Here is a 21,283-nt window from a genome sequence, read left to right on the forward strand (position 1 = left end):
TTACATAACTTTTCTAGAGGACAAAAACGTGATGCTTCATGCAAAGTACCTAAGCTCTTTGCTTTGTACTTTCAGAGAAGAAGATTTTAAAGACAATGGTACTATACAAGTCTATGTTAGAGGGGGGTGGGAGTATTTAACTTTTGTAGAGGTCTACTTGGCAAAGCTACAAGTCACATATCTAAGCTATTTGGCATTACAGTTTCATAACAGAAGACTTAAATGTATTTTTCTACTTAAGCCTATGTAAATGAAGTAACCCTAGGGCGGAGTCATTTTGACCCCAAGGGTCTGATATAAACAAATTGTAGAGGACCACAAGGTGATGCTACATGCCAAATATCTAGGCTGTAGATATGGTAATTTCTGAGAAAAGGATTTTAAAAATTTCGTTGTAAGCTTCTATGAGCAACTTGTGCATTAGACTTTAACTACTTTTTCTAGAGTGCCACCTAAATATCATTCAAATGAAGTTTGGTCAAAATATATCAGATAGTTTAGGAGGAGGAATAGCGGACATCAACATGGTATGGACGATGGACACACTGCCATCACAAAAGCACACCTCTGAGCACTTTGTGCTTAAGTGCTCAGGTGAGCTAAAAAAGACATAAAGAGCCATGTCAAGACAAAACCAACATAATGGGCTTGCAACCAGCATGGATCCAGACCAGCCTGCGCATCCGGGCAGTTTGATCAAGATCCATGCTGTTCGCTATTACTTTCTCTACTTGTTATAGGGTTTGTAAGCGAACAACATGGATCCTGATCAGACTTCGCAGATGAGCAGGCTGGTCTGGATCCATGCTGGTCGCAAACGCATTATGTTGGTTTTGTCGTGACGCGGCTCATTTGTAGTTGGTGTGACCAAACAACCATGCTGTCACATGAATCTTCACTTACTTTTGTTTATTGAAGCACTATTATTATAATTTCCCCTCTGTTCAGCATAGGAAAATGAAGGCTTATCAGAATCTGTCTTTCGAGGTTGTTCGCCACTTGCTTGTTGATCTGTTAAAATTTACATGAAAATTATAAATATTATCTTCCAAACGTATTATTTAGCTGATAAACAGTTCCTAGATTGAAAGCTAAAGCTTACAAGTTCTTAAAGCAGCACACCTCCAGATTCATAACAATTTACATGAAAAATTTGAAATTGTATTTGAATGTGCAATATTGTGATGTAAACAAAAGGAAGCAATTTACACATTGTAAATGGCACTTACAATCCACGTAAACTACCAAAGTGTGGTCAAAATATGCATAAATAGCCTTAACTGTGTTAGTAATGCAGTAGAAATTTATTGTAAATACTGAAAAATCAGTCATTAATCGCACATAATATGTAAAATATTACTTGAATCTAGAAACTTTTTACTTTTCCTTACATTTTAGTACATTTTTCTCAAGTTTGATTTTATTGAAATATTTTGACTCATCTGGAGGCATGTAGCTTTAAAGTAGGTCTCTTTCTCACATACAAATCTCGGCAAGTGACTTAAACTGTCAAGGCCATAACTTAAAGATCCTGTATGTTTTGTGATTGATATTGTTACTGTCTGTATACCACACTTGCAAAAAAATATATATGTATATAATTATGCAAGTAAAACAATTTTCAAACATCCAAGAATATGTAAAGTATGTACTGCAAATATTTAAGCACATTATATTTAATCAATAAATTATATGCATTCATTTCTTATTGGAAAATTTGACTTAGAATTTATAGAAAATAAATTTCTAATTATCTCCCTTTATTTACATGAAATATTAAAATCGGTAATATCTTTATAAATAATGCTTATTGGAACTTACAATATTGACAAATCTTAATTTGAGCATCATATTTATGAAATAAAACAATGAAAAAAATGTGTTACAGGATCTTTAAACAGGAAGGCCATGAAAGCACTAGGACACTTTACACTTCTGGAAAAAGTCATGATTACTTTAATGCAGAGGTAGGTCACATTCAAGGTCAAACACTAAAGTTTACAGATGGTGCAACCTTGAAAACTAAGGAAAACATTTCTAAAAAAAGTACCTTGATCATAGGCAGGGCCAAATTTGACTTTATGAAAGATTTATGTAAAATTGCCAGTGAACCACACAGAGATTGCTCATGTGTGGATTCAGCATTTTTTACCAGAGGGGGTCACATTTTGACAAAGGGTAATGAGAATCTAATAAGGAGTTTACTAGTTTACCTGGGGAATTTAGGGTGGGGGAAAGGGGGGGGGAGTTCATTGATCAAATTTTTGCTTGATTTTCACTAAAAATGTTTGTTCATAGCTGAATTTGCATATAATTTGCATATAATTTGCATATAATGCTACAGGCAAAAAATATATAACCAGAGGTCAATTTTAGGTAAGTAATATTATGATACATCATAGGTAATATCTAAGGTCTGTAAATGTCTATTACTATTGCAAAATTACAGCTTTTTTGTATTTGGCAATAGCTTTATCAGTATGAAAGTTTCATAAAAAGAAAAATAATGTATAAATATATATAGAGAGAGAGAGGAAATAGAGAAAAAAAGAGGACCTAAACATTAAGAAATTTTTTGGTAATTTTTTTCTATATACAATCTATATAATATTGCATGATTAACTAACTTAAAACACATTTTTTAAATCAAATCAATGCGCTTAGCTCCTTTCCATGTCACAAACTAAGAGGTGTTGTTTTAACATATAAAACTGATAACGAAATAAGTTGAAAGTTTGCCTATTAATCATTTTTTTTGTTGGGTTTTACACTGCGCCAACACAGTATAGGTCATATGGCGACTTTTCAGCTTTACTAGCTGGTGCAGAAAGACTTCAGGTGCCCCTCTGAGCATTATTTCAGATGAGAAACCCGCACCTGAGTAGAACCATCAATATTTCGTAAGCTAGCTGGATAACTTCCTCACACGAAAAAATTCGAAGTCCCCGGTTGGGATTCAAACCAACAGCAGTGAGGCGCAAGTGGTTTAAAAACATTGACATAATCATGTCCCCACGGATGCCAACGCCTCTTTATCATCTTTAACATTTTTCTTTCCCTCTATACTTATGTCATTACCTGTGGATTCAAACACAGGTTCTGTGGTACTTGTTTGTTCAGCATCTTGTGGTGATGGCTGGAATCCTGCCAATAAATCCGGTGATACTTGTTCACCTTTCCTTATTCTATATAATGAAAACATATCAACATGTAACTGTTGTCATTGAAAACGTATCAACATGTAACTGTTGTAATCGAAAACATATCAACATTTAACTGTTGTAATCGAAAACATATCAACATTTAACTGTTGTCATTGAAAACATATCAACATATAACTGTTGTCATTGAAAACATATCAACATGTAACTGTTGTCATTGAAAACATATCAACATATAACTGTTGTCATTGAAAACATATCAACATATAACTGTTGTCATTGAAAACGTATCAACATATAACTGTTGTCATTGAAAACGTATCAACATATAACTGTTGTCATTGAAAACGTATCAACATATAACTGTTGTAATCGAAAACATATCAACATATAACTGTTGTCATTGAAAACGTATCAACATGTAACTGTTGTCATTGAAAACATGTCAACATATAACTGTTGTCATTGAAAACATATCAACATATAACTGTTGTCATTGAAAACATATCAACATATAACTGTTGTCATTGAAAACGTATCAACATATAACTGTTGTCATTGAAAACATGTCAACATATAACTGTTGTCATTGAAAACATATCAACATATAACTGTTGTAATCGAAAACATATCAACATATAACTGTTGTCATTGAAAACATATCATACAAGTTATTTGATAAGCTTGAAATGGGACATTTGTTCAAGACTTTAAATTTATACATGACTAAAGTTATCATGTCAAATATTGAGATTGTTGAAAAAGTTGAGATTTTGTTCATTAAAAGTACGTTTGCAACAAGGAAATAATTGTAACTTACTTTGTAAGAAGGTTTCTTCTTTCTTCAGCCGATAGGTTATTCATTTTTTCATTCAGTTTCATAAATTCACCTTCCGGGCAACGTAACGCTAGCTCTCTGGCTATTTGGCCTGGAAGAGATGCTCTCCCTATCATAAAACCTAACGTCACAGCACCTACAAGAACGTCTTTCTATATTAACCCTTATAAATGATAACATTAAAGGAACTCCACTGAGGTTTAAAAGGATAAAAACATAAAAATTCAATGCTTCACATAGATCAACACCAGCACTTAAAACAGAAATAAAAAATACAAAACTAAGAAATATATAAGAAATGCCTTTTAAAAAAATGTATGTTTGTGCTATTCTCAGTCTGATTTGAGTAAAAAGCGTTGAAATGCTTTTCAATTTGGGTCATTTTTCACTATCATAATAATTATTCTGAAAAAATGATCGAGCTATTGATCTGATATTTTGCACATATGTTATTAGTATAGATCTACAACAAATGGAGAAATAATCTCAAAACTTGTTTCTAGTCCCTTCATATCAAAAAACCTCAGTGGAGTCCTTTTAACAATCATTAGTATAGACAATTGGCACCCATAGTGAACAATTGTGCATTCTTAGAGTACAAATATTTCAATTCAACCTGCTTTGTCTGGAAAAATTGTACAGTATGTGTCAAAATAATGCAGGGTAGCTGTGGCCTTGTGGTTAACATGTCTGCCTCTCAACCCAGGAATCATGGGTTCGAGCCCTAATCGGATCATGACCATGTGTCTTAATATGCCACAAGTACTGGTTGGTTCCGGAAGCAGACTAAAATGTGATATTTAAGTAGCACTCCCAAGATGCATCTTAATATAAGCTACCCAAGAGCAAGTTTGGTGTCAACAGGTGAAAAAAACTCGGGGAAGTTATAACGTGAAAACTAAATTTCTGTTTTTAAGCAACAGTGACCTTGACCTTTTTCACAGACACCGGGTTAACAATCCCAAGTTGCATCATGATATAAACTACCCACATACTAAATTTGGTGTCAAAAAGCCAAAGCAAACTCAAGTAATTATGCAGATACTGAATTTCTATTTTTAGCAACAGTGGCTCTGACCTTGATCACAGACATCTGGGAATCGATTTTGAGTTGCGTCTTGATATAAGCTACCCACCCACCAAATTTGCTGTAAATAGGTCACAGCTAACTCAAGTTATTATGTGGAAACTGAATTTCTATTTTTAGTAATAGTGACCTTAATCATATTCACCTGGGTAGTTATCTTGATATAGCTACCCACATACTAGTTTGGTGTCAATAGGTCAATGCAAACTGAAGTAAATGAGTGGAAACTTAATTTATAATTGTTAAACAACAATGACCTTGACCTTAATCAAACACATCTAGGTAGCAATCCCAAGCTGTTTTTTGATATAAGCTACCAATACAAGTTTAACATCAACAGTGACCTTACCTTGATCACAAACATCTAGATAGCAATCCTAAGCTGCTTCTTGGTATAAGCTACCTAGATTGGCATCAGTAAGCAAAAACAAACTCAAGTAATTGAGCGGAAACTGAATTTCTATTCTAAGTAAAAGTGACCTTGACCTTGATCACAGACACCAGGGTAGCACTCCCAAGCTGCGTCTTGATATAGGCTACCCATGTACCAAGTTTGGTGTCAAAAAGCCAAAGCAAACTCAAGTTTTAAGTTACTGAGTGAAAATTGAATTTATATTTTAAGAAACTGTTACCTTGACCTTGAACACAGACACCTTGGTAGCAAAAGCTGCATCTTGATATAAGCTACATATATACCACTGTACCAAGTTTGATGTCAATAGGCCAAAGCAAACTTAAGTTGTTGAGCAAACCCTGAACTTTTATTTAAGCAACAGTGACCTTGAGCTTTAAAACAAACACCTGGTTAGCAATCCCAAGCAGTTTTGATATAAGCTTCCCATACACAAAGTTTGGTGCCAATAGGCCAAAGCAAACTCAAGTTATTGAGCGGAAACTGAATTTCTATTTTTAGCAACAGTGACACTGACCTTTATGACAGTCACCTGGGTAGCAATCTCAAGCTGCATCTTGATATAAGCTACCCTTACACCAATTTTGGTGTCAATAGGCCCAAGCAAACTTAAGTTATTTAGCAGAAACCAAAAGTTGTAGCCTGCCTGCCTGCTGATTTCTGCATTAAAATTAATAATCTGCTATTACCATATAATCTCCAATAAGAGCATAGAAGTGTAACATTTTCCAATTGGGGTGTTAATTATAGGAGCCTCGCCATGACAAAACCAACACAGCACCCAGCATGGATCCATGCTGTTGGCTTAAAAACCCTATTACAAGTAGAGAAACTTATAGCGAACAGCACGTATCCTGATGCTGGTTGCATTAAACGCACTATGTTGGTTTTGTCATGGCCATGCAAAAATTTAGTACAAAGAAAGTGTTCATAATAAAAAGAATTTTCTTCACTTTTGTTCTATTTTACTTCGGGATTATATATGCAAGGAGCACTTTTGAATAACTGCCTAGGATTTATAATAAACTGCTATTTCAACAGTCTGGAGTAACTATTTTCCGCTATGGTTGTACCGTATTCGATCAGATGGAAAAAGTACAACTAAATTATTAACAATTGTCATATATCTTGTCATAACAAAACTAAGGTAATATTTAGAATCAATTTAAAAATGTTCAACCCCTTAGTCAAATACTAACATTTGTTTCCAGTTATTGAATTTTCTAACCAGTTTTTTGCTAAAAAACCCCCGACCATTCTCGTATAAACGGAGAAACATGACATCCCTAGTCGACATGCAGCTTTAATATATGATCAACATAAAATGAGGAATGAAAAAACTTGATAACAAACCTGTGTATTTAAGTAGGCTATACTTTGATGAAATCCTTCCTGCCAAAAAGAACAAAAGAAATATTTCATGTATGTAGTGTTAAGTTTGGTGAAATATATAATTATAATATATATATTTATCATATGATCTATAAATAGCTTTAAGATGTATTTCTCTGATTAGATTGGTTAAGATGTAATTTTTTCGAATATATATTCACTGTCCTTTCTCCTAAAATTGATTTTCTGAGTATATTCACCATTTTTATCTAAATATAGATTTTCTGGAAAGCCCACAAAAGTCGCTTGCTAAGACATGACGTCACACCATGTTTGTTGTTATTTTCTGAGAAAACGTTGGGCAACTCACTAATAAAAGTCTTAATAACTCTCTTTACATTTTTTAAAAATATTTTGAATTTATCTTTAAAATGTTATTCCTTCCCCTTTTGTAAAAATACTGAGTAATTTTTTCCCCAAAATTAAGCCCAAATTGTGAAAAAATGCCCAGAGAGAAGCATGGAACCAGTTAAGTGTTTGAAATAATTTTATTTGATTACAAGACTGGTTAATTAACCAAAGTAAATGTACACTGATTCATTTTAAATGCTGCAATCCTATTGGACAAAACATAATTTCATTATTATTTCACCTCCAAATGAAAAGTGTCCCGGAAATTAGCCTAAAAATTATGGCATGTATGATTTCAAACACTTAGTTTACACACACACATACACACACGTGCCGATTTTGCGACTCCATAAAAATGGTATTGCACGGCTGTGCATATATTTTGATGTGACATCATTAGCGTTATACAAACAAAGTGTAAAGATGCGCTAAATGTAAGCATTATACTATAGGTGCGTCAATGAAAAATGACTCTTTTTTTCAATTTAAACAGTCTTTATTTTGGGTATGTGATAAATAGAATATTAAATTTGTGTAAGTTCATTACTGAAATTATTAAGGCTCGCATAATATAATTTTATTCAACTCATGCAATAAATTCAATATTGAACTTACACTCATTCAATATCCTCTATATATTGTACAGAACTTCAAATGAGCTGCGTCACGACAAAACCAACATAATGGGTTTGTGACCAGCATGGATCCAGACCAGCCTGCGCATCCGCGCAGTCTGATCAGGATCCATGCTGTTCGCTATCAGTTTCTCTACTTGTTATAGAGTTTGTAAGCGAACAGCATGGATCCTGATCAGACTGTGTGGATGCCCAGGCTGGTCTGGGTCCATGCTGGTCGCAAACCCATTATGTTGGTTTTGTCGTGACGCGGCTCAAATAATTACTGATTGAAATACAATGTACATGTATGACTTACCTCTAACAATTAACATTCTGCAGATAATTATGTTACCTAAACTTAATGGAACAACTGAAAAAAATAAAATCATTAACATTTAATAGGTAGTTTGAAAAATCCTGACTTTAGCTATTTATGTGCTGAATTTCTTTTACTTTGAATTTAAAATCCCTTACAGCAGCACGCCTCCACTCATTGTGATTCATGCTAATTTTCATGAAAATTTTGAAAATGTATTTAGAAGTAAAATATTGTGAAGTGAACAAGGAAAGTAATTTACACGTTGCAAAAGGCACTTACAATCCACGTAAATTACCAAAAAGAGGTCAAATTAAATAAACTGAAAAATCAGTCATTAATCGCACGTGACATGTTAATAATTAATCAAATATTGAATATTTTTACTTTTCTTAAGATCTTAATACATTTTTCTAAAGATTGAATTTCTTGAAATATATTGGCTCATCTGGAGGTGTGCAGCTTTAAAGGCCCATTATGCCTCATAAATAAATAATTTTCACTTCTTAAGAAAAAGGTAATTCATAAATTTCACACTCAGTGTTTAAATAATGGTTTTAGAGAATGTTCAAAATATATGCTTGTTACATAAATGCTAAATAATTTGTCATTAAAGTAGCAAAATATAAACAAAGTAGTATTTTGACTTCCTTACAAAGTACTTATTCACTATATATGTAGTTATTGCCAAAAAGCAACAGATGAAAAAAAGATGGTTCAGGTAATCAGACAATAAGTAAATTTTGGACAATATAAATGAACACCCAAATTAGCTTTTGAGAAATTAAAATAAAATCATTTCTAATGCATAATGGGCCTTTAAACTTTGAACGAACTTTGAATAGCCAATTAAGCAGTTGTATTGAGGGGTGATCGACCAGTTTGTTTTATATATATATATATATATCACTCAGCCAGCTAGTCTTATAGCATGCTGTAACTACTTTTTACCACTTGCCCCTCACTGCTGTGGGTTCGAATCCCGACAGGGACTATGGATTCTTTCATGTGAGAAAGCTATCCAGCTAGCTTACGGAATGTCGGTGGTTCTACTCAGGTGCCCGTTCATGCCTGAAATAGTGCACCCAAGGTCTTCCTCCACCAGTAAAGCTGGAACATCGCTGAATCACCTATACTGTGTCGGTGTGACGTAAAATCCAAACAAACAAACATAAAATTGTAACTTCTTTGTAGCAAGTTACACAAAAATCATTAACAGGATAAAAAAAGGTTTTTATTCAAGGGCTATAACTCAACCAAAAATCATTCAACTGGAAAACCCATTTCATATGCCCAAGTACTGAGCTTCCAATAAATCCTGTAAAGTTTCATTCAAATTGCATTTATGTAGTATCACAACAAACTTTATTTTAATCCAAACCATTAAAAGGCCATAATGACAAAATTTACTGAACTGGAAAATGCTGATGATATGAGCAACTAGACTTGGTACTACTCATTCCTGTACACTTTTTGAGGAGTTAACCAGAAAAGTTTTGTGATGAACGGATAGACGAATAGTTGTTTTAACGTGAAATCAGTATTGGATCCAATATAATCAATTTAGCCTTGATTACATTTCCAGAGTCCAAAAAGTCTATATCAGATCCATATCACACTCCATATAGCCTCATTTTCATTTCTAGAGTCCAAAAAGTCAATTATATCAAATCCATATCATACCCAAAGCCTTGTGTTCATTTCAAGAGTCCAGAAGGTCTATATGCATTAGACTATAACCATTTAAATAACTTTGAAGAGCATCACCTAGAGATTGATGGTCAAAAGATGACATAAGGTAATAGGAGAATTGCAGTGCTCTTCCCAGCTCTTTTGAAAAAAAGTACCTAGCACTAGTTTGGGAAATTTTGTGTCTTAAAATTGCTTAATTCGAAAAAAATAATTTTTCATATAAAGTATTTTGAATTGTACAGAATTGTTTATTCCAACCAATGCAAATATCATTCAAAGCATAAAATTTACATTAAAATCTATACCATACTGGAAAGAACTCCAGCAAATTTATCAGCTTTGATAGCAGGAATTTCAGTTAAATTGGGATTTTTTTCAAAGATTAGGAAAAGATTATAAGCATATTTGCCATTGGAAATGGGTCTGGCAATCCGGACCTGTGGTGACGCTGGAAAAAGGCATGGATTGTTACTTATAACTAAAGAAATTGTGGATTTTGGGGGTGCCCAGGTGAGCTTAAAATGTATTTTTACCAGAAACATAAAAAGTTACAAAGTTAAAATATTTACCAGCACTGTAAAAGTTCTTCCTTCTTATCTCTTTAACGATTTCTTTTTCTTGATCCGATAGCTGTGAATGAAAATAACCAATGAGCATCAAGCAAACGTATTTATTTAGATTATATTCATACGAGCAGTAAATGTTCAATTAGGCAATAACAAAATTTTGTGACATTTGTAACAATGTTCATAACCTTTAACAAAAATCCTAATTAACAAAAGGCCAATGGGCCTTTAAGGTCACCTGAATATTCAACAGCTGATTATATGTTTCCTTTTTGCATAAATAACTTTAATACATTGATTAAAATCATCAAACATCACATAAATATTTTAATTTCAATACAATTTATATAATATTATGTATAATATGGTGGGGGGAAAATCCCGGGATCCGGGACACCCGGGATCCGGGATCGTATTAGATATATAGGGAAATCTCATAAACTATATTTGTGTTGATTATTGTCGTAATGAGAGGCGATTAAACGTTAACTATTTATTTCTTATAATCTAAACTTTATTTCCGTACAAATTGTAATATTTGTAGTACGGCTGTTATTAATTAAACATTTTCATTATTAAACATATGAGATGACCAGCCAAAAAACATATGTACAGTACCGAAAATCATTCAAATACAAAATATATCAAAGTCATCAACAATAAAAAAAAAACATCATTAAAATTGTCAACAAGCATATCTTTTATAATCGATAATTTATCGTCGACACCGAGAACTGGTGTTCAATTCACGGGATTACTATATGTTTAATACGATCCCGGATCCCGGCTTTTCTGTAGGCGATCCCGGGATTTTCCCCCCACCGTATGTTTAGATTACTGGAGGTTACGTACCACGGAGGATACGTACCAGGAGGTTACGTACCATTTTTGGAGGTTACGTACCACTTATATATTTTGGAGGATACGTACCATATATATAATCTATATATATTATTTATCACAACTCTGATCCGGCTTTGACGTGTAACTCAAACTTTAAATGAGTGAACTCTAATAAACATATAAATATACTGCAATTCTTGTCCGATATCACAATTGTAATTACTTACAGAAAGCAGTATGACGGAATCAGCCCACTGTTTAGTTTGTTCTAAAGAAGTTACAAGAAGACAACATGCTTTACAATGCGACCAATGTAATAATTGGCAGCATCGTTTATGTGGGACAGGTAGTCTTTTTAATTTTATTAATTATTATAATGTTCATAAAAAAATAATTACCCTCTAATAATCCATTATTATGTAAAGATTTAAGTAAATAAATCAATCTTCTTGATGATTATTTATATCATACTATCATACAATTGAATAAAGATTCTGTTTACGTTTCATTTTTTCAATTTATAACTATTTATATAACTTTATTTTTCAGGAATAACACAGTCAGATTACAGGATGATGGTGCGTGGTGTTATTGAGGTCGAGTGGAGCTGTAGCATATGCAAGTCTCCGGTAAGTAATACTGATGAATTTAATTTAATGAAATTTCGCGGCGATCAACTTTTACACAAAACATGCATGCATAATTTCTTTCTTAAAACCTATTTAATTTAATTTCAGGTTGTTGACAACTCACAAGAAGAAGAAGACCACCTTCAAATTCCAGCAATGTTACACGACATTACGAGTGCTGAATCTGACCTGATGGAAGTCGAGCAACGGGTGACCACAGATGAACTTGAAGATCGACCACTTAATATACCTGATAGGGATGTTCAACGCCCTGCTAGAATACTAGATGTGTAAGTTTATTCTTATATGTGAATTTCTGAAATGCGAATCTGAAATTATAATCGAAACAAATAAAAAACATTTTTTTTTTATTCCAGATCAGTACGTGAACCACATATGGATGATGACGTCCCAGAAGAACATGACATTCAATATGAGCTAGTGGAAAAGGGAACCAAGAAAGGAGGGAAAATGTTGACCGCAAGTAACGGGTATTGTTTTAACGTAAAAGTGAGTATTTATCGTCAAAAGAAAAAAAAATCAAAAATCATCAAGATTAAATTTTTATCATATTATTAATATTAATATTTTCAGAGAGTATTTATCGTCAAAAGAAACAATCATCAAGATAATATGTTTCTATCATAACATATAACAGGAGCGGTTTAGGGGCATTTAGGGGAGCTGAAAAATATGTGTTTGTATATATGAGTCTGTAAATAAAACGTTACCGGCATATGTACGGTGATCAATTATGTTGTCTTGTTTATTTCAGTATATTATTATTATTCAGTGCGTATAAATTAAATTATTTTAAAAATACTTGTTAATTGTGTATTGTTGTTTCATTTCAGAGCGTGTAACATAATTATGTGTTTTTATATACGAGTCTGTAAATAAAACGTAACCTGCATATGTACTGTTATCAATTATTTTGTCTTGTTTATTTCAGTATATTATTATTATTAAGTGTGGATAAATAAAATATTTTAAAAAATACTTGTTCATTGTGTATTGTTGTTTCATTTCAGAGCGTGTAACATAATTATGTGTTTTTATATATGAGTCTGTAAATAAAACGTAATCTGCATATGTACTGTTATCAATTATTTTGTCTTGTTTATTTCAGTATATTATATTATTCAGTGCGGATAAATAAAACTCAAAAAGTATTTTTTTTTATGTTAATTGTAACATAATTATTGTTATTTTCATTTTATGCACAGTTCGGTTAACGTGTAAATAAAACTTGTAAATGTAAACTTGTCATCGTTTGTTCGTTTCAGTTTTGTGTTGTAAATAAAACTTGTTTATTATCGTTAATTGGTTTGTTCTTTATTCTTTTATATTCATACATATTTAATCTCATTACAAAATTAATACAATTAATGCGCGAATTTGAACAATAAACCTGATAGTTTCACACCTTATCCCTTATTATCACTTTATTATATATTTCTATAGTGGTACGTAATCTATAATATATTTCAATAGTGGTACGTAACCTCCAAAAATGGTACATTTATGCAGTGGTACGTAACCTCCATGGTACGTAACCTCCAAATTCCTATAATATTATATTGTGCAATCGGTATAGATGGATACCGAAAATAAGCTATTTTCGCGAAAATAAGATCGCGGCTACGAAAATAAGATTTATTTTTGAAATAGTGCATTTATCTGTTGAAATAATTATATAACTTATATATTTATGCATTCATTGAATGATTTTACAGCAAATAAATTTTCAGAACCAAACAAAAGTATTTAAAAAGTGAAGTTTGAGCCGAAAATACTTTCATACGAAAATAGCTCGAAAATAAGATCGGGTCTACGAAAATAAGATTTATTTTTGATAAATTGTATTGAAAACGTATTTTTGTTGTTATCAAATGATTTGTATGAATGAAATAATAAAGAATGAAATGTTTTGTAATGAAATATAAGACGTTTGTTCGGTACATATGGTAAATATCCCAAATAGTATAGTGGGAAGGCATGCGAAAATTCACTATTTTAAATTATTTTTTTGGTTCTGAAATTTATTATTTCATTCATACAAATCAACTATTAACAACAAAAATACGTTTTTAATACATTATATCAAAAATAAATCTTATTTTCGTAGACCCGATCTTATTTTCGCTTTACACGGCAATTTGAGCTATTTTCGTATGATAGTATTTTTCGGCTCAAACTTCACTTTTTAAATTTATTTTTTTTTGGTTCTGAAATTTTAGTTTGCTGTAAAATCATTCAATGAATGCATAAATATATAACTAACATAATTATTTCAACAGACAAATGCACTATTTCATAAATAAATCTTATTTTCGTAGCCGCAATCTTATTTTCGCGAAAATAGCTTATTTTCGGTATCCATCTATACCCTTGTGCAATTTATATCCACTCTCTGGAGCCTAAACCCTAAAAACAAAGCATATATGGCACAAAATCACAATTATTTTTCACCCCTACTTGTTATAACTAGAGCTATAATTAATACCTCCCTCCGGCAACCTTGACTTTTTGGAAATTTTAGTGATCGGAAGCAAAATTTGAACTCAACCTATAATTCGAGTATCAATCAGTCAACTGTGTAAAAAAATTCTTAACTAATGGTATCCTCCAGAAACCATTTTTCTATTTAAAGTAACAGTGACCCTTGATCCCAGCGCGTACAAAGCAAACCGAGCCGGGGTCCTTTAAGAGCGACAAATGACATTTAAAACAGCACTAGCACAGTTCCGTATGTTTTGGGTACGAGTTATATTGAGTACGAATTCTCGCATGTCAAATCTGTACGTTTGTTCACTAAATCATTCTTTCAGAAAACTAACAAAACAAACCTTGAATATGCGATCCATGTCACTTTTAGATTTCAATGAGAACACATCTACTAAATTTAATAAAACCTGTCAAGGACTAAGGAAAGTTGTTTTCTACTTATGTAATTTGCGAATAACAAAACGAAGACATCTTTGTCATCTCGGATGTGCCTAAAGTACGTAAAGTGATGTAAAGTAGCGAAAAGTGGCGTTAAGTGAAATATTAAGCGTTTATTTCGGTAATAGAAAAAAAACAACAACAACAACAAAAAGTTAAATTATTGAATGGTAATCACTTGAAGAATATGATCCATTTTTATATGTACTGAACTCTCATCAAAAACTGTAAAAAAAATTAATAGTTAAATCAGAGCTTATATATGTTTATTGTTTTATGAATCCGACTTATAAATAAAATTTACTTGACTTGACTTGAAGACCGGGATACTCTAGGACACGGGATCGGAGGGAACAAACGGGGACATGTATTCATTTTTATCGCAGTTATAAATACATTAGAATATCTCATTTTTCTCTAACCATAAATATTTTCAATGTGGAGCTAAAATCACTTTGGCTATAATATATAAAACAAGTGGACACAAAATCTAGTATATCTTAGCTGGCCAGCAATGATTTTTTTTATTTTATCATATCTATTTACTATCTTTAAGAAATATTAATTAAAGCGCCCGGTTCATCAAGCACCAAAAAAATAGCCGAATCTTAGATATTGATAAAAACCTAAAGGTGTATAATTATAATACACCATTGGAGCGTCAATTTGGTAGGTATAGTTGGTAGCTGTATATTCATATAACCATCTACCAGCTAGTAGTTAGTTATTCGTAATCCCCAACTACCTACCCACAGGTATAGTTTAGTTGGTAATTCGAACTTTGCATGCTTTCCCCTAAAAAAAAATAAAGTTTCCTTTTAAAAGGAAAGGCTTGCTCAGTGTGTCATCATCCCTTCCCTTTAAAATTGTGGGTTTTTTTCTTTTTCAATTTATTATGACAATTTTTTTTGAATTACGGTATTTGTATATCATAAAGGGTTAATATTGTTTTTTCTCGAAAAAAAAAGTTTCACTTTTAAAGGGATAGGTAGGGTAAGCCCAAGACTGGACGAGCACCTGTGTCCATTTGTTTGAGCACCAGTGGTTATGTGTAAATAGGGACCAGAAGTCCACTGTTTATAACTGAACGGGAACATGCTGACGATAACAGTTGCAACTTGTTTTGTAAAAATGAATACTTTTTTGTCAAAAACGATTTGAAATCTATTCTCTATTAAAATAATCAATCGTAAAAAATACTAACATTGGCTCTCACGTGGAGATCAATCTATCGTTCTGAAGGACATTTCATTTCCACATTTTTTCGCAGAGAGAGTCATTCGTTTTGGCAGTTGCTAATTTCATTTCTATAGCAGTTTTAGAGACAAGTGAATGCACTAAAAGACTTCGTTACGTGGTACCAATTAATAAGCATGTATCAACAATGTTACACCTAAAATATCTATGGACAGGAGGGTAAGGTTAATGATATGCATGCATGGGCTATTTTTAGATTACCTCAGCAAGACGTTTAAACTATGTCAGTAGATCTAAATATAACTTGACCATGCACTAATATTCTGCGTGATACGGTCACGATATTTTGGCAAGCAGGACCGCCCTTTGGAGACGGAATAATACTACAGTAACCATTCTCTATTTTATAACACTAATAAAGACAAAAACCAATTATAAAAGAAACTAACTTTTGCGTCTTAAAAAAGAATTTAAACGGAATCAAGTAAAAATAGAAAAACAAACTGGGATTTCCAAAGTAACTAAAATAGCTTAGATTTCCGTAATATTATTTCGTCTGATTCCGCAGTATGACGGAATCGCCCCAATTGTTACGATTGCAATCGGAACAACCTCGGCTATTATAATTAATCCGAAGAGTGACGGAAAGGCCGAAAAGTTGCGATTGGCACGATTGCAACTGGTTTCCCGTTCAATCCTGCACTAACAAATGTAAGCAGGAAACCACCAAACCGGAACAACTTTTCCAAAACAAATAGGCTGCAAGCCAAAAACAATGCACGTGCCAAATTGGCCAAAATCCCATATTGAGACTATTTCCGGTCATCACGCACCTGTTGTCCAGTAACGGCAGAACGTCCGCGCGTATGTATGTTACGTAACTGACAACAGCATCGCAAAAAATGGCCGCCGAGAGGACGTTGAAATCTTTGGCGAATCGCTTGATGAATTTAGATAAACTAATCGCAGAACAAGGACAGCCAGCTGACACTTATGCTTTTGTGGAAATTATGAAAAACGATAATACAATAAAGAAAACCAAAAGTGATATGAACGGATTGATCTACTTGGTTTCAAACTGACGGAGAAGAACGAGATATTTTAGAAATTCCAAACACTAAGCTAAATATGTTGCTTTCAAGGTTTTTATGAACTTGAGAAAGGTAGATGGTTCCGAGTACGAGCCAAACAGTATGGGGAGCATTCTTGCCAGTGTCAACAGATATATAAGGGACCACGATTATGGCACAAACATCACGACCAGTGCACGTTTAAGCACACCCGTGATGTGGTTGCGACTTAAACTTTTTAAAGAAAAATATCCAAATCCCACGGAAAAGCAGGGCTGGGAATCAAAACTGCGTCGTATCCTTCAAAATGTAAACAAACGCCGCCATCTTGGAACGAAAAACGTATGTTTTTGATTATAACTATTTTTGTTGGAAATGACTAAAAACCAGATATATGTATTAACACGCTACACTATTTTCCGCTTCGTTCGGTATATGTTGCTTGCACAACTATTTTGTAAAACAAAAGTTATAGCGAACTTGCAACTCGAAGCGGAGCAGAATTTTTGTGAAAATGTGTGGATACGACGCAGTTCATATTGCTTTATCCATCGTTTTTTCCTTCAAATCAATTGTATACTCGTTTCAGAGTTCACCATAAACATCAAAATATGATTTTGCATCATTTACTTAAATTTCATTAGAAGGAGATGTTTATTTTCCAAGAAAATAATGGTTTTTACTAAATGATACGACGCAGTTGAAAATAAAATATGATACGACGCAGTTGTATTTTCATTGCAGGCTGCATATTGGTTCAGCTATTAAATTATGTGCTAGGTATGCTAATATAACGTCCAACAACATTTCTTGTTTACAACTTAAGTCAAAAGCAGAGGTTTGTTCCACTAAAATGGAAAATGTAATAAAAATTCGATTAAGGCTTCATATTTCGGTCGCATTTTTAGTTCCTGTCATAAGCATCTACAAATTCCGGAAAGCTGTATCAAATGCAATATACATTGAAACACGTGATCGCACACCCATATGACAACGTGTTCTAGAGTTGCCTAAGCATGCTTATAATTAAACTTGTTCCGTGATTTCGGAATTGGGGTGGTTACTTTTTTCATTTACAGAATTTTGATACAAAATTCAATATTCCAGGGTCACCTCTCTTTGACCTCCCCAATCAGGAATGACCTTTGTTTGTTTGTTTTTTTTGTTTGTTTTTTTCTTGTTTTTTTTTAAAGAATTACAAATTTTGTAAAGGTCTCTTGCTATCTGAAGAGAAGTATGCATGCCTACCTTTGTTACTTATAATTAGCAACAATTTCCGGCAAGTCCGTTATTATGTCTTTTACGTGCCGATTTTATTGTATTCATTTTGTTAATAATCGGTGGGAACAGATGAGCTTTATTATTTCAAACTGAACATTAATTTTTTTAAATTTTATTATAAATGGTCAAGCTACGATATATAGGGTATGCGTTCCGTTCAGTCATTTTATGTTCAGCGCGCCGATTTTGTCGTATTGCATTTCTTTATCGCCGATAAGAACAGGTCTACGGAATGTATTTTCTATTTTTGCACTAAAGTATCATTCTTCTCCACTAAAAAACTTAAATTTTCAAAATCAATTTACAAATGATAAAACTACAAATTATTTTGTAAAGAAGGTGTCCGTTTTGCAAAGGTATTTTACGCTTTGCGCCGATAAATTTGATACAGATGTATGCACGACAGGACGTTTCAATAGTATTGAAGAAGTTTTCACTAAACATACCTTCAAACTAAAGTGTGATTTTTATTTGAAAATGAATTGCCTGAAAAATTAAACAAATTTTTTCAGAAAATGACTTCAAAGCGGGTAACCCCCTGTTTACATTGAACATTTCTCTGCTATTCGCACCGAAATATCAAAGTAAAAATAATCTTAGAGATAAAGGAAATATTTCATTTCAATAAGAAAGTTAAATTTTATTGTCTTTATAATTAATTTAAATATTTATAATCTTAAAACCTCACGCCAGAAATTAATAAAAACAACTAAAACTGCTTATTTGTACAGCTGACGTAAACAAATTGTTGAAAAAAAATCAGACAGGTGTTCGACCGAAGCCGAGCTGTTTATGTTTACTGATTCAAATCACTTGAACTGAACTGCTATGAATTCGAAAACCACCAGAGACTTTTGATTCTTTCGTGTGGAAACCTATCAAGCTACATGTAGTTACAAAATGTCGATGGTTCTCTGCAGGTGCAACATTTTGCCTGAAATAATGCACAAAGGCGCATCTGAGGTCTTCGCCCCCAGTAAAGCTAATGTGTAGAGACAAACCTAAAAAAAAAACATTCATTACCCAGAACATGCAGAATCACAGTTAACTTAGAGCTTAGCTAGCCAAAATAAATTCAGGTTCATAGACTTCTATATATTTATATGCCAAAAAATAGGGATAATATTGAACATACAGGAAAATATAAGAAATTATTTTAAAAAATTATGATGAATTAAGTAACATGTTCATGTTTAACTGTGAAGTAGCTTCCGCAATGTACACTTTCAAATTAAATGTTATATTGGGCACGACACAATATATTCTAAATAATCAAAAGCAACAGAACATCGCTATATACACTAGTTATACACCGCATAAAATCTGGGTTTTTTATCTAGCGCAAGTGATTATTCAATAAAATAGACATATATTGCCAAAATTATCCCTGTTGAAAAGACTGCCAAAAAAATACAACTGCGTCGTATCATATTTTATTTTCAACTGCGTCGTATCATTTCGTAACAATCATTATTTTCTTAGAAAATAAACATCTCTTTCTAATGAAATTTTAGTAAATGATGCAAAATTATATTTCGAAGTAAATGGTAAACTCTGAAATGAGTATATAATTTATTTGAAGGAAAAACGATGGATAAAGCAATATGAACTGCGTCGTATCCACACATTTTCACAAAAGCATTCTGCTTCGCTTAGAGTTGCAAGTTCGCTATAACTTTTGTTTAACAAAATAGTTGTGCAAGCAACATATACCGAACGAAGCGGAAAATAGTGTAGCGTGTTAATACATATATCTGGTTTTCAGTCATTTCCAACAAAAAGAGTTATAAACAAAAACATACGTTTTTCGTTCCAAGATGGCGGCGTTTGTTTACATTTTGTAGGATACGACGCAGTTTTGATTCCCAGCCCTGGGAAAAGGCAACAAGAAAAATCGTGCAGATCCATTCACTGGTGAAGAGATCGCAATATTGAAGCAAAATGGGTTTCTTGGCAATGGTAAGTAAAGGACCATCAGTTAAATAGGCTATGTCTTATCACGCATTATTCTGAAAATGGCCCATGTTATCTTTATAAAATCAGATCTAATAGCTCTTAGCATATATGTTATATTTCTAATGTACATAGAATGACATATCTGCAGTAGATCAAGTAATTCTTTTTATAAATAAACCATTTACCTGTTCCATGATCTGCTGAAATCCACAACCACTAAAATTTAAATATCGATCCTACATTAACACACAATAAAATCACTAAAATTTCATGTTTACATGAGCCGTTCATGTGGCTACACTATACATAGACTACCACAGTAAAACTGACGTCATGAAAACTGTGACGTATCGTTTGAATGTCAATCAATACAACTGTCAATCAGTCATAATTATCAATTTATTGCTGTCAAGAAATTTAGAAAAAACCCAGCATAAGTTCTTTCGATCTCATTATGAGTTATGGATGATATACAATATCATGGTAACTGATTTACTGCCTTCAATCGCATAATACTGTTATAAGATACAAATGAGGCACGACGCGAGAAAACCGGTCTTAATGACATTTTTTTCGAAATTCTGTTTTTCACATATTATTGTAGAGAATTTCTTTCTGAATACGACGGTGAAGACCGTTTTCAAATCAAAGGGTTAGGTATTTAGATATACCAATTTAACGAACGTTATATATTTGATCACTTTGTAAACACATGACGTCGAAAAATTTTGACGTTTAACGTTGTTAATTAGAAAATTAAAACGGCAATAATATTTAAATCTTAAGTTCACTGCATTAGTATGCTTAAGCTGTAAAGAAGTTAGTAATTAAGTTATTTAACCTATAGACTTCCCGCTTATTTCGATTTTAGCGTTGGCTTAGCAACGTATAACAACGCCCATAAGCAAGTCATACATGGCGCAAATAAT

The 21,283-nt window shown here is 32.7% G+C and overlaps 2 protein-coding genes across 3 annotated transcripts; one reads left to right on the top strand and one right to left on the bottom strand.

The window, feature by feature from the left end:
* Positions 1–903: 903 nt before the first annotated feature.
* Positions 904–20,661, bottom strand: LOC132734619 (uncharacterized; the record flags this gene model as incomplete). Of its 2 annotated transcripts, none has more annotated exon segments than XM_060721421.1 (7): positions 904–1,011; positions 3,079–3,185; positions 3,982–4,135; positions 6,852–6,890; positions 8,175–8,228; positions 10,436–10,496; positions 20,540–20,661. In XM_060721421.1, coding segments are annotated over 7 exon segments (532 nt in total), but the record flags the coding sequence as incomplete, so codon positions are not given.
* On the top strand, positions 11,267–12,485 carry LOC132734607 (uncharacterized). Its single transcript, XM_060721404.1, has 5 exons — positions 11,267–11,326; positions 11,505–11,621; positions 11,825–11,904; positions 12,013–12,194; positions 12,282–12,485. The coding sequence occupies exons 2-5, from the start codon at positions 11,513–11,515 to the stop codon at positions 12,481–12,483; spliced, it is 573 nt and encodes a 190-aa protein (XP_060577387.1). The 5' UTR covers positions 11,267–11,326; positions 11,505–11,512; the 3' UTR covers positions 12,484–12,485.
* Positions 20,662–21,283: the final 622 nt, after the last annotated feature.

The sequence above is a fragment of the Ruditapes philippinarum genome, unplaced genomic scaffold (genome assembly GCF_026571515.1).
Source record: "Ruditapes philippinarum isolate M1 unplaced genomic scaffold, ASM2657151v2 ctg11077_1_1_1_1, whole genome shotgun sequence".
Taxonomy (NCBI): Eukaryota; Metazoa; Mollusca; class Bivalvia; order Venerida; family Veneridae; genus Ruditapes; species Ruditapes philippinarum.